Source organism: Apostichopus japonicus, chromosome 9 (assembly GCF_037975245.1).
Source record: "Apostichopus japonicus isolate 1M-3 chromosome 9, ASM3797524v1, whole genome shotgun sequence".
Lineage (NCBI taxonomy): Eukaryota > Metazoa > Echinodermata > Holothuroidea > Aspidochirotida > Stichopodidae > Apostichopus > Apostichopus japonicus.
In genome coordinates this window covers 33,732,661-33,748,343 of record NC_092569.1, presented here as the reverse complement: position 1 = coordinate 33,748,343, position 15,683 = coordinate 33,732,661, and the positions used below count along the sequence as shown (strand labels likewise).

At 34.3% G+C, this 15,683-nt stretch overlaps 2 protein-coding genes across 2 annotated transcripts in view; both read right to left on the bottom strand.

The window, feature by feature from the left end:
• The window catches only part of LOC139973187 (uncharacterized), a 207,771-nt gene that overhangs the window by 17,979 nt on the left and 174,109 nt on the right, over nucleotides 1–15,683 (bottom strand). The gene's annotated exons all lie outside the window — the stretch shown is intronic.
• On the bottom strand, nucleotides 2,149–14,864 carry LOC139973190 (uncharacterized). Its single transcript, XM_071979690.1, has 8 exons — nucleotides 14,737–14,864; nucleotides 9,095–9,125; nucleotides 8,269–8,441; nucleotides 7,629–7,893; nucleotides 6,564–6,775; nucleotides 5,730–6,041; nucleotides 5,207–5,468; nucleotides 2,149–2,526 (listed from the first exon to the last, which is right to left on the bottom strand). Exons 1-8 carry the CDS (start codon nucleotides 14,800–14,802, stop codon nucleotides 2,201–2,203), a joined length of 1,647 nt encoding a protein of 548 aa, XP_071835791.1. The 5' UTR covers nucleotides 14,803–14,864; the 3' UTR covers nucleotides 2,149–2,200.

Genomic DNA, 15,683 nt, shown 5'->3' with positions numbered 1-15,683 from the left:
ACATAAAGTAATTTCAATTCCCCAACTTCTGCATTCCCCCTCTCCAAAGTAGTATTATTTCAATACTCATATCCATCGTTGGTGACCATACTGATAGGGTCCAAGCTGTCCAAGTGTTTGTAAAACTTATGTATTAAATTATGTCTTCCAAATCGTAATGACATGACAGACTGTAGTCATGGAAATTGCTGAATGAATATGAAATTAAATTTTATGTGTTAGGTATTAAAGCTTTTAACAGCATAGGTGGTGAATTGCCCATAGTGAGTATATGGTCCCTATTGTTTGTGGTGCCAATCTCATTTTTATTCATGTGTGGGCGGAGCTTCGAACAATATCTTTAAATGCTTCAGTGGGGAAGCAACAACAATATGTAAAAAAGAAATCTCCTCTTGCAGTTAGTTCTTGGTAAACCCCCATTCTTACTGGACTAATAGTTTAAACCCTCCTACAGCTGTCAATCAATCGTCGACATTTCCGAGGAGGGGTACTGTCCAGGGGAAATTGTCCGGCGGCAATTGTCATGGTTGGGAATTGTCCGGAGTGGGAATGCTCCGGTGGGCAATTGTCAAGTTTGGCAATTGTCCGGGTGGGAATTGTCCCGGGGGGGGGGGCAATTGTCAGGATTGGGAATTGTTCTGGTGGGAATTGTCCGAGGGGGAATCGTCCGATTGGTAATCGTCCGGGGGAAATTCGTCCGGGGGGGGGGGGGGTGGGTTGCCCGGGTAACCTAAATTAACAAAGAGGAATTTAGACTCGATGAACTTCTTCGAAACAACTCGACATCAAATTGTTCATGTAATATCTGTGCATAGCATATATATTTCCAATGAATTCGTACAAAACATCCAATAGCATGAGGCGACGATATCGCGTTAGTTCTTGTGTACTACCTCCACAAACTAGTGACTTTGATCAATAGTTAGATATAAGACGGTATACACATGTAGACTACCAGAGTGCGTGGTCGAACTACGGTATAACACATCCATGATTCGAAGCACTTTGATAAAAAGGAGAACCATCCTTGTTGAGAGTAATTGGTGACTAATAACATTAATGAACAATATATTGAGCAATTCCGTTTCTTTGCTCTTCCGTGTTGTTTCAGTTTGTTAGAAGAATGACGAATTGTATGATAATAATGCGGAGAGGGGGAAAGAGTCTGACTAGGCGTAAACACCCTTAGTTATGCTATCAGTATAGGCTAGAATAGGCTTAGTAAAGGAAGCTGGTCCTATCCGCCTGGAAACCGACTCGTCGTGGTTGCGAGGCGTAGAATGTGCTACAGGTTTAAGGTGCCGAAAGGGCCAATATCCTCTTGTCGAGAAAGGCCATAGTTTTGTCCAGTGCATGCTTTCACGCAGTGCATGGGCCAAAAGGGCCTATGGTTTCAAGGCCCCAGTACCGTCGGTTGGCTTACCGGAAGCATGCCCAATGTCACCATCATTAAGTGCCATACGCCGTAAACCACTGTATATATATATATATATATATATATATATATATATATATATATATATATATAAATGAAAAATATCAATGAAAATCGTAATGAGTTGGAAGATCCCGGTGGAGGCTGAAAGTTTTTTTACTGTTCTTGATTTTCCAACTCATTACTATTTTCATTTATATATATTCATTTGCCTTTGTCGTTTACCTCCATTGCATTAACATAATATACATATATATATATATATATATATATATCCTTTCAAGTGTATGTTGCATTGAATCTTTACACTTCCATCGATGTATGATATAATATGTAGGTGTGTGGTCGTAGAAACCACTTTCACGCAATTGTTAATTTCTGACAAACTATTTTTTTTTGGGGGGGGGGGGGCTAGGTGAGGGTTGGAATTGAAAACACGAAAAGAAAAATGGACATGTTCACTTTGATTTCTGATTTTATTCTTTTGTGAGACTCATACAATAATCAATTTACGAACTTTTAAGCAACAATAATCTGGTTAATATTAATATTTGACATCAATTTCAATTAATGCTAACTTCTCATTCCCTTAAAAATGAATTATTTGTTGAATCGTCCAATTCGTAACTTATGTTGCATTTTCTTCTTCTTTCTTGTCTATGGCACGGCCAGCTGTCCGATGCTCGAAGATCTGTATCGATCTTTCTTACTTTTCTTAGTAAAAACTGTTCTTTTGTGCAACTTGTTATTTATACAGTGTTTTGTCTACACAGGCCGTATTTTCATATCTGTGTATTGCAGGCTGCATCCGTAACCGTTCAAACTATCACTACTCCAGAACATGTGCGTTCCTCGAGTAGAGCCGTCGTAGTCTCCGTTGAGATTTGAATATCCACAACGACGACAATAGTTGCCATCAGGGTAATAATGGCAATAGTAATCACGAATGCAGTAACTATAATAATAATAATAATAATAACCGTACCACCAGGCTCCACGATGTCCCTCTGCACAGTCGTAACTACTACCGTCGTTGTCCTGGTCTTTTGTACTGAATTGTTTATTGTTGTTGTAAGACAAACGGTCATTACCTGCAAGAAACAAGAAAGACTAAATAAACCGTTCAATTTATCGACTTTGAACGATCGAACAGTGTATACAAGTTAGAGGGCAGTGCGTTCTTGTCCTGACAAGATAATAACGTCAGTTCCGCTTATTGTTTGTTTTTTGTGTTCATTAACTAAGATAAATAAGTAGGTAATTTGTCTTTGCAAGGACGTTTTTATACTTTTTTTTTAAATTTTTGTTCCGCTTGAAATACAGTGCCGCTACAGGAGTAACATACAGATGGGGAAACTACTTTAACCAAATACTACGTTTGGGTTACTAGAGTCGCTAATATCGCTCTTTCATTTTTATTTATTTATCGGCATTTAACACTACTATTCATTCTTTTATTTATTTGATTGTTATTTTGAAGGTAAAAAATAAGCTTACTAACTCTGTCAAACTCTAGTTATAAATTATTGTTTGTCACGGTGTTTAATGTTGTAATTTGTTGAATAATATGATGTATAATTTAATTTGCATAACCAACTTTTCATTTATGCCCTCATTCAACCCAGTACTTATTTTTTTTATTGTACCACATAGGCTAACTAAGGCTCTCTTCGAACTTAGATAAGGAGGGTGTGAGGGGGGGGGGGCTGTGTGATGTAGCTTCCTATCTTATTCAATTTAGGAAAACAAGGGTATCGTTGAAGGATCTAGTCCTGAGTAATCTTACTTGTTTTTATTACATACAAAGTAATAATTGCATTTTGCTGAAAAGGCCATCTCCCAATAAAACAAAAATCAAATAGACGGCATAATTATTTATGTCATTTTTATGGTTGTAATATAATATCTGCCCGGCTCCAAGTTCCCTGTTCTACTGTATACATGGTATACAGGGTGTTAGTGCCATCGATTGTTTAAATTCTTTACCCTATATCTATAGCACTTTGTAATCTTTGTATCTTTCAACCTGAGCTCATACGTTGGACTATAAACGTAGATTGAAATTTACACTATACACAAATCATGAAATAAATATGTTTTAATGAAGAATAGAACCGACATTGTATAAAGAGAATTTACTATGAATGTAGTAGCTAATATTTTAGGTTTTGAGAAACTAACCACACGTCTATATATTACATTTTATGAAAATCTTGAATGATATTAACCATTGAAATTGAAATATTTAGTTCTTATCGACATGTGCCATCTAGTCTCGTACGTATAACTTCTTCAAACAGGCTGATTGATTGATCACAATTTCTCTAATCCATACAGACGAATATTTAAAACTACATCCTTTCTGATTCCTCTGTTTCAATGTTCTATGAATGATAAAACCTAGATGACTTTATATATAACATGATTATATTAACATAGCGCCTCAACATTTTCAGATATGAGAATCATCGAATATACATACCACAGTTACGTGAAGGCACATGTGACATACATCCAGGTACTACTCATATATTATTAACCCCTTTGTAAGTGTTGCGAGTTTCGTAGGCAACAGCGCGCGGTAAGGCAACAGACATTTACGTCAAATTTCAGAATATTCGTTTAGGTTGGGATGATAGTGATGTTGAGATTTAATTTCTCTGTGTCAGAAATACATAGAGCTTGGCTACTATTAGAATATCAACTGCCATAGTTTTATATATTGTTAGGTACTTGTTACGTGCAAACACGGCAAGGAGACCTGCGTTGCCAATGAAAAGCGAATCTAATCGTCTGCTTCTTATGTCTGCACACATTGTATATAGTCCTGAAAACCTACGTGCGTTCCAGCTGTAGTTCAAACGTTTGAAAGAAAATAGCATAACCGAATGTTCATTTCTGTGCTTGTACCACAATTGTTAACTTAGGCTTTCTTCGAATCTGGGACAGGAGGGGAGGGGAGGTGGGGGGGTGTATGAGGTACCTAAATATATCCTACAAGTTAGGAAAGCATGGTATCATTTGAAGATCCAATCCTGAATAATCAAAGGTCCCTGTTTTACTGGGCATGGCAAGAAGGGTCCGTGTTAATTGTCATCGATTGTTCAATTTTTTACCCGATTTTTATAGCATAATGTAATCTTTAGATTTTTCAACCTGAGCTTGCATGTTGGAGTTTAAACGTAGATTACACCAGACACATGACAGATCATGAAATAAATAAGTTTAAATGAAGAATAGAACTGACATAAAGTGAATTGACTATAAATGTTGTAGCTACTATTAGAACATCTACTGTAATAGTCTTAAAGATTGCGTATGACGGTCACTCCTATCACGTTAGGTGCTTGTTACGTGCAAACACGGCAAAGAGACCTGTGTTGCCAAGGAACAGCGAATATTATCGTCTGCTTCTTATGTCTATTCGCATTGTATATTCTTGGAAACCTACGTGCGTTCCAACGGTAGTTCAAACGTTTGAATGAAAAAAGCAATGTTTGGAATTGAAAATTGCTGTGAAAATTGAAAACATATATCATTTAGCCAGGAATGCGGTAGCTATGAGATCAAGACGTTAATTGTTGTAGAATGCACATTCAAGGAGTACTACAAGAATCAGTTGCTATAGGGGAGCACGTCACTTATCCTCCATGTTTGGCATGTTTTTTCTTCTTCTTTTTTTTTGGGGGGAGGGGTCTTCACGCTTTTCCTAATTGACGTAATTGGTCCACATTTATGTATACGTCAATGATAAGAATGTCAACTACTTACCTGTATTTCCACTGTGTGATCCAACTGATAGTCGATACTTGTCTGCCTCGTTATTAATGCTAAAAGTCGAATAGATGGCGTATTTCGATGATGAAGCGGAATCCCTTAGGTCAATACGAAGCTGGTACGTTTTCTGGTTGGTCATAGAATGGATATATTTGTTACCTAGCCAGTGGTCTTCATTCTTATTACCGAAACCGTTCTTGTAGTCCAACCAACCAAGATAAAAGTCAACGGAGGCACTCGATCGTCGCTGGAAAACCTATGAATGAAAACAAAAAGGTAATCCAATTGTTTCATCTACTAATCCTTAAGGATATGACCAAAGCCGTAATAGAACTAATAAAGATTAAATATAAGATATATATATATATATATATTAATATATATATAAGTTTATTGTGATAGAACTTTTTTCTATTGGTCAAATTCAACTCAAGGAGATCTTCAGTGCATCGATTTGCAAAATGCAAACTACATTGTGTAAAAGGTAACAATTCAAAGCCCTGTTTGCATTACTCACTGTCCATCCTCCTCCGTTACTTTCCATCTCACAGTAAACCTGAATGCCGCTTGGCCAACCATCAGGGTAAATGGTGTAAACTCCATCACTGAGTGTACCGGAAACATAAAGCTCGTAGCAATCTTTTGGGACCACCTCGCGGGTGCACGTCACTCCGTTCCCTTCGTAGCCGTCATTACAGTAACATTTACGGACATCGTTCCTCTCATCACAGGTTGCGTCATCACTACACTGGTAACTCTCATCTATAAGACGGTTGTTCCTACAAGTTGAGTTTCGTGTACATCTTGAATTGATGTAAAACTTGCCCTCCTAATTTAAGATATTCAGAGAAAAAAAAAGTAAATAAATTATTTGTCACAAATTTTCACAGTGAAATGAACAGGATTTCAACAATGGATGACCAATGTTAAACAAGTTTTATATATTTTTTTAAAACCAACTCCGATGTAGGGGGCTTATGGATCCGCTATCAAGAACAAAATGTTGCATTCAACGGCTTATTGCGACTATACATTAGGCCTACAATTAGTTGTAACCGCAAGACTATGGTATGAAGTATCCATGAATTTTGTTTTTGGTTTATAAGGGGATGCAAACTCGTATGTCTTATCTTCCTGATTAATGTAATACGTTCCTGACTGACAGTTTTGCCAGAACTGGCGACGGAGGTGGGGTTTATGCCCCTTCCCAACCGCGATGTGAGCGCTACTCGGTTATCTGTAAATGTAATGTGATAATCAACAAGTTTAAATAGTAGAAGATTTTCTTCTAATGATATGGACAATGAAGTAAGAGTAAAGCTTAAAAAAGTCCTGAAAGAACCGTACTGACCCCTAATACACTTCCTTTTTCATCAACGAAGCAGTTGCATTGGTTGAGAGGGATGCATTGTCCTTGCTCTCTCAGATAATCGCCGACGCAAACACATTGCTCTGATTCTGTGAGAGAGGTAGCCGAGATGCAAGTATCGGGGTCTTCACAAGTCCTCTCACATGTCTCATTGCTAAATATCTCATTAGCTGGACACCATTCAATTTTTAATTCTAGACAACAGGAAAGGAAAAAAATGGTAAATAAAAGTAACCTGATACAGACACAACGAATATGACAAGTGCCAAAGAAAATGTTTTTTTAATTACTTCAATAATTGGCTGTCAGAAGGTTAAAGGAAAGTAACACACTTTCAGAAGCAGTTCGAATGACTTCAGAACATTTTAAATCACGCAGTGACCGCTCCTTTGTCACATTTATATTAATAGTTATTGAACATTACGAGATAACACCCCATCATTTGATGTACAACTGAAGCCAGATAGTCATAGCTTTTGTTACAGGGTTTCTCTCGGTGAAAGTAAACTGCTCTCTGACAAAAAAGACAATTAATAGAAACTTCCAAATTTCGTTTGCGTTGGTTGTGCTGATGAAACTGGGGGACGTAACTGTATTCAGTGTAAGCGTTCTGTTGTACAAACGGTACGTACGGTTCCTTGGTCAGAGACAAGGTTAGTGTTGAGTACAAGGCAGTCTTGTAGTGAGTTCGTAATCACACTTTAACTTATGGAGGCATTTTGGAAATATAGTATAGATACTAATGCAAGATTAAGTATTTACACTCGCGCTTTGAGCCTGTACTCACAATCATATGATCATACTGTTATCGCTACTATATGCATTGTATCGTCATTGTACTCGCTGATTTACTATATGTATACGTGTACGATATGTATTGAAGCAGTTTCTTCAAACTAAGAAAAGGTAATTGACATGTAAAGTCTACCTCCAAAAGATCAATTCGTTCTTAGAATACACTTTTCAGTTTATGCACGTTTACTTTTGACATAAATGATATTCTTATTATTTGGCTTTATATTGAATTAGAATGTAAAAGACACTTACCATCTGATATTAGGAATTTACCTAAACTTGATATATAATATTTCCCCCATTCATCTGAGATACGAAAATCGTCGTATGTGACATAGTAAGTTTCTCCAGCAACGTTCTCAAAGTCCATTCTCAGTTGGTACCGCTTTTGATTTGTTAAGTAGGCAATTTTCTCATTTCCGATCCAGAACTCACTCCCTAGAAAGCCAAATCCATTTCTGAAGTCTTTCCAACTTCTATTAAAATTTACAGAATCCAATCTTCTTCGCTGTAATACCTACAACGAATATCAAAAAGGTTAAGCGTTAACCGGGACGTGATTAAATATGTATATTCGTTCCCTTAGGCTGCAATGCGATTTGTTGCTAAAAATTATTACACAGAAATAAGAATTTATATTTCTAACTTCAGTTTATAGTGTGTGGGCTAGAAGTTTACTGTTTTCTTGGAAGAAGAACTACACTGTTCTTAAATTTCAAAATATATAACATCATTGATTTAAACACTAGCTTCAATAACAAATATCAAGATTTTATTTGAAAGAACGATTTTTATTACACCGCTATACATTACTGTATGCAAAATTGTAAAAAAGTAATTTTTTACATATCTATTTCAAGTTGAAAAGGAAACAACAAGTAATCGGCCATACCGTCCAACCACCAGTATCAAGATCATTATCACAGTAAGCCTCAAACGGTTCCGGATGGCCATCTGGTTTAATAAGGTACACTCCAGATGTATTGTGGGTAGAGGAACAAGCATTCGATACTTCTTTGCAATCTCTGGGATACGCAGGTTGTTGAAAAACAAAGTATGAAGAACCTGTATGGAAAGTAAAACAAAGTTAACATTTTATTGGGACTGAAAAATCATTTCAGTTAACGAAAGTATTGCCTTAGATTCTCAGCCAATTGTAAGAGAACTAGTTTCGTTACATAGGAGTTAAGGTTATACATCAGTTTAAATGCCAACTATTACTCAACTGCAATATAGGAGAATATTTCGCGACTAAAATTATATACGGTAATCGTTATTGAATTCTCAGATGTAACTGTTTTGAATCATTAGCTTTGATTAGTTTTCAGCCTGCAATAAAATATTCAAAGACCAAATAACTTGAATTTAGTTTTCATCAAACTTCCGTAGTTATCAGTCTTATCCAAGTGAGATCAAAAGACTCATGAAGACAGTCCAATCCCATTTTTTTGAGCGTACCTGAGAAAATATCGATGTAGCACGTAGGGTGTGAAGAGACCGAAAATACGCGACTCAGAGAAAATCAATCTCATAATAAATGTTCGGAAATGTTGACACGATTGAAAAACACACATTTAGAGCAAACACTATAAAGAGCCAATGTTTTAGCCATTCAGCTGGCCAACTTAGTGTTAACATTTATAATACATAGCTGATATAACTCACAGAGGTTACTTGTCATAATAAGGTAAGTCGGATGGCATAACTACTACACCTACCTGAAGACCGTACCTCGGCACTGACGATAACCTGCGTAATAAAAGAAGGATCAATTGAATCTGTTCGATCGGAAGAAACAGCATTTAGGCAAACTGGTCCGATTTGTTTTAGTTTAAGGCAGTGGTTGTTTCGTTAGTCTTCTACTGAAATTAATATCTAGTCTGCAAGTCAATAAACACAGAACTGAACTTCATATTACCACTTCCATCCAGGAAACATTAGATTAATGGCATTTTCCGGGATTAGATATGTAAGCTAACGTAAAAGAACAAAGGCAATAGCCGGCTGCTTCCTTAATTAAACTTAGTTGCTCATTGCAGACAGATGTTCTTTGTTCAAGTGATATTTTGACAGAACATTTCAGACATGATATGTAACGCATTTGTGTTTAACAGTCCTTTATTAAACGGGCGGATCTTTTATATCGTCCCAGCTATTCTTGTTGGAATATGATTACCGTGTCTTGATCATTACTTAGCAAATGGTAACTCTGAGATTTGAAAGGTGTCATTTTAAATGTAAGGTAAGTTCTTCGTCACAGACTTGTATATCTTACTAAATAAAAACCTCCATTCAAATTATTAAGGCACGAGATTGAGGGGGATGCATATGTTGTATTAAACTATAAGGCGTAAAATAGTAAAAACATAGTCTGCGATAATTTTTGTCTTAATTGTTTTTTCAGTTTCTTGCAAATTTCACAACATTTAAAGTTAAAATTTATTACAATATAGCAGTACGTTATGAACGAGAGAATATAGGACAACTTAGTTAAACGCTTATTCTACAAATGTATGTGGTATAGAAAAATTATAGAAAACTGAACATTAAATTTGTATTCTATAACATGATAATGATGAAAATTGCAAGAGATAAAGAATTTTATCATAAAATGGACAAAAAATAATGAGGAAGATTTCAAAGAAATAAGAAATGTTTTCTTCCTTTCAGACAAAGACATTCAATAAATACAATTCTATAATTGTTTTGCCTTATGTTGTACAATTCGTCGGCTTTAAACTTGTTACAGTTAGAATGATCTTTAGCAACTTAACCATTTACATTTTTCTTGTTTGGTAAATTCCGAATACTGATATTTCAGAACAGACGAGTATATGGGAGTTTAATTGTCATGAAATTATGATGTTATCTGTCAAGACAAAATATTGTATAGCATTTCCAGGAGATGAAGTGAATTAAGACAACTCTCTGAATAAACAAAAGGACACGCTTTAGTTCTTTCCTGAAATGTCAACAGTTCTTTGATATATTTTTGTCTCCATCAAATGTTTGATTTTTAAAACAACGTCTGCACACGGGTCATCTTGTCATTATAGCGTTAACACGTTTATCATGTCAAGAGTTACTTTATCACGTTTTGGAGAAGAATGAACATGTTCCTTTGATACAAGAATATCAAATCACCTTTAACTTAAGTCATGAAAAATAAAATCAATAGAATCGAAATAATTACGAATTTTGATATTAGCTTCCTTAGTGGTACACTATGTACCATTGTTACAAAGAGATTGACGCGGTCAAAGGCGAATATTTTGGGATATAGCCAAATTAGCTTTTTTTATGCCGATAACGCTTTTGAGGAAGCAATGACTTAGACTGTGTGAGACGTTATACTGTTCTATCTGCATTTTTCATTGTGTTTATCACAGTAATTTGATTGTCACAAGTCGTGTTTTTCTTGAATATGTTGCTCGTTCAAACGATAGCCACAAAATATCATATGGAGGAATTTAATTAGGTATCTTTCAACAAATGAGTGAATCGAAAGTGCTCAAGCGAATTATTACCATGTATGGAGTTGTTAAGTGTTATGATATACCGTCTAGTTTTTCTAACATGTGCTAGTAAAGCGACATTTAGATACAGTGTAACAGATATGATGAATTTGTTTAATTTTTTTAAAGTCTATTATCCATATTGTTTGAGGCATAGGAAAATTTTCCTTTTGTATAGGCCCTACCGAATTAGTTTATATGTTACTTTAAAACGACAAACGAACGTTAAGGTTAGAACTCCACCGAACAGTTACATGGTAACATGACGGGAAGGTGAGAGTCAGGTGGGAGGGTGTGATGACGGCCAGCGAAAAGGGTTGGGTGTGGGTGAACGTCGCTGACTACGCCTATCATATTTGTATTTAGCATATGTATAAACCTTTAATTTCTTAACACGATAAACTAGCTTGTTGTATTCCAAAGTTTGGAGAAAAATAATTGTAGATTGTCATTTAAATGTTGTTAAAATGGATTTTGTAGAAAGTAGGTTGTTCTCGATCAAAATGAAATGAAATTTATTTGTCGGTGGAAATTGTCTATCTGCAATTATTTTGTCTCACTTGTTCCTGCATTGATGTTACTGTTACAGATTATATCCCAATTTGAATTTCAGAAAGAAAAAAAAAAGTGTGTATGAATGAATTTTCATTTAGTGTTTAACATTAAAATTACTTTAGGACAAACAAGCAGAATAAAAATAAGGATTTTTATTGTTAAACATGGTTTCCGCATTGAAACGTCCCTATGCAGTTATTTTATGTCCTTTTATTTACTTTCATGATTGATGAAAATGTACATTTGCTTGTCAAACTATGTCCAGAATATGGCTTATATTTTTAACTTTACCCCACCCCGCGAAACAAAAACTTTAAAATTTGTGGTGAAATTGAGTGAAATTAACTTTTTGACAAGGCATTTATGTAGATTTTAAAACAATTTTCTTTGTATTACTTGTAGTTTGACTTGATTTCAAACTTACTTAAAAATGGTCTTGTTAGGAGTTTTATATTGTGTCTGATTTTATACAAAGAGGCTAACTATTATTCGCTTTTATCTACATTTAGCCTTCACATTGATTCGTTTTAACGGTTGGTTTTGAAATTTAAAGGGTATAAACGAGAGATCCAACACTAGCTTACATCTAAATTGTTATAATTATATTTATTCGAAGGATTGGAATAAATTAATTCAAATAGTACAAAAATGGCAAATGATAAGATCTTATAAAAGAAACATCAGTTATAAAACAACTTATACGTATAAGTAACCTCTATGGCATTTGAAATCGACTTTATTTCTTTTTGTTTTCTTCCAGTTTATTTGATTGAATATCATGTTCGTGTCACAGCAGTTATTTTTTTCAATAATGCTTTAACATTACTACTAGTTGTTATTATCATCGCCAAAATCGATTCCACTTACTAGATTAACTTTTAAGAACATTTTATAATAGCGCGACACGTGAATAAGTGATATATAGTTAAACATGTCGCACAAATTTGACAAACAATACTTGATAGGTATATCATTTTAACTCATAAGAATTAGAACAGACATAACAATAGGACAATGGTCATATGTGTATTTAGACGAAAGTAAATTCTTTGTTTAATATTTAAATTGATTTATTGAATGAATGCAATACGAGCACCTATTTTTTTAAATATAAATCTTCGGTTTCGTAACAAGGTATCATAAATTCAGATTTAAGTTTTCCGTTCTTAATTTATTTTCGTCCTTTCGATTCCCCCTTACATTGGTATTGTAATACGACATTAAATCTGAGTTGCTATCACGCAGTTACTTTGGTTAAGTTATATTACTTCTCTTTACAACTCAATTATTGAGGAAATACATATACTCTCTAGTTTGAAATCTATCTAATTTAACTGTCACTTCAAAATGCAGGCGATATAGATTTTATTTTTTTATTACAAACTTCATCATGTCTTAAAGTTTTTCTACTCGTAATATCTAGTATCTTTGCGAATGAGCGGTCAAACGGTTCTATTAATCAATATCAAAAATCTAAAAAAAAAATCTAAATTATATTTACTTGAAGCAACTAACAATATAGTTGAGGAAAGAAACATGGAATCAGGAAAACACCGTTGGCTAGACACTAAAATCGCCAGAGACATCTCTTATGATCGCATACCATTCTTTCGTGAAAGCAATTTAAAGTCATATAGTAGTGTCTGAAAATAGACATAGCACTCACAAAAAGGTAATTGTCAATGTTTGCATGTAGCAGTCTTTTTTTCTTTGCTAATTTTGTACTGCAATACACTCGAGTAACCTAAGTTTATGATATTCAGCAATAATCCCGTCCATATATTTATTTTTCTATCACCTTTTTAAATTTCTTTAAGTTAGATTGACATGTAAACCAGTTAGTTTTAATGTTTATCAACCTTGTTTCCTTGAATATGTGTTAAAAAAAAATGATCATATAACATATAACAAATATCGTTATTGTTTGTTGCAGACTGTTTGCCAAACATAGCTACATAGATACTGATATCTAAACAATTGATATCTATGAGCATGTGAAGGATGTAAACATTTCGGCACTCTTTCTACATTTTCGAGCTGCAAAATTTTGCGTTTAGATGATAGTTCGCTGCAGCAATATCACCAAACTTAAATTGAAAATGTCTTCAAATTTGATTACAAAGAATGGAACCTTCCACTTTTTTAAAGTTAAGATATCATACTAAAAGAATGTACCATATCATTATAGTTGTATTCACAGTAGCTATAATACTGTTTACTATTTGAAATATAGGCTAACTTAATTATCTTTGTACTGGTATTTTGACATAGAAATGTTGTCTTTGTTTTTAGATTATCAAACGTCAATGTTGCTTTAAAATTTAATACCGACAACTTGAAAAAGGACAATGAATAACATAACTGTTCGGAAATCATATCAAAATAACAAAACCGACAAGGGAAGTTGCCTTTGTACAGATTAGACTCAAGTTATACGTATACAGTTTATGAAAAAATAGCAAAGGCTTTATAAAACATCTGTTCAACTTTAGACTGCATAGGAGAATATTGTATATTGCCCATATACAAAGAGTAAAGCTCTGTTTCGATAGGGGAATCGCATGATTGAATTTTTTTTTTTTTAATATTTGAAATTATGAATCTTGAAATAACTGAATGTTACTGTTTCGCATTTAGTTATTATTCTAGAAGAGAGAAAAATGGCATATGGAGCATGAATTTAAACTAAAATAAAAAACATGTGAATCAAAGCTCAATAATTTGGAAAATGTAATCAAGGATTGTTGTAACGTGTTGGTATACGGTTAAACAGTGGGGTTGGATATTTGAGGGAACCTTGTGCGCTGACGTTATGTACGTGATATTGGTAAGCTGTATACTCGAAATATGAAAAAGTATATTTTTACCTGGCCACATCACGAAACGTTATTGATTACAAATTGGTGCGCAACAAAAAAAAATGAGATGTATAATTGGCTTTTATTCTTAGTATTATACATGGAAGCACGTTTCAAAGAACAAAGTTGTTATGTATATATTATTCAGTTAGAACGTTATGTTTTAAGGCGAAACACAGTTGTCCTTTAGCGAAGTTGAAAATAACCAATATTTAAATTGAAGGCTTTCTTACTGAATGTCATTAAGTATTTTAATCCGTGTTTACCTATTTCGTTGAGATGCTAACACTCAGTTTGTATTAACATTTAACTCTAATAAGATTGGCGCAGCAGCACATTGATGCGACTTAGCTTTCAAAACTTGAAACAGTCAGAAGATATTCAATAGAGTCATATACTTTTTAAAACAAATTAAAAAATTAAAATACTTACCATTTCTGTTCCAAACAAGTTCCAAATCGTCAAAACATTTAAACAAACTTTGAAAAAATTCTCCATGATTTCGGGTTTGAAGAAATGCCACGCTGAAATATATTCGATGAAGGGCAAGATGACAAATGACACAGAGTACCCATTTAGGGGTTACCAACACCTCATTGGAATGACCGAAGTAGTATGGATGTCCATTAATGCCATCGTTTTATTTGAAACATGATAAGTTGAACAGCTTATACAAAACGTACTGCACATATATAGTATTCTTTGGCTTGTATGTAAAGAAGACTATTCGACATGCGCAATCCAACTTATTATTATGTACAGCTATCTATATCTTGAGATTTTAGTCAATAGTACAGTAAGCTTCAGTTGCATTATGTTGAATTGTCCTTGCTCCAATAAAACCATTTTAAACCACGTATTGCATAGCTAATGAATATCGTGTCTCTAGTTCCAAGGACAGCAATGGTATTGCAAATTCAATAACTGTTAATATATTCTAGCTTTTTGGTCGCTTTTAATGCATGATATATTTAGCATGGCTCATGTTCAAGGGTTTTGTAGTGGTGTGTTAAACAACGTTCAGGCTACCTAGTCGATAAAAAGAGTCAGAATGCTGATTTTGCTGATTGTGGTTAAGATGTCATTTCGATATTCAGTTAGCTACGTTAGCTACGTTACAACGCTTTTTTTTTTTGGGCAGGAAAAAAATCAAGAAGTGTCGACTGGATGAATGGAAGTGTTATTGAACTACTTGGACTAGTCAGCACTTTATAACATGCATGAACTGGTACACTATATCGTGTAAACAGTGAAATGTAATGTATGAGTTATACACTATCAATCATGCAAGGAAAAATCTACAATTTTCAAACTGTTTCAAATAGTGTACACTTTACGCACTGTGTGATGTAGTATATAAGTTAAACACTACATTAACT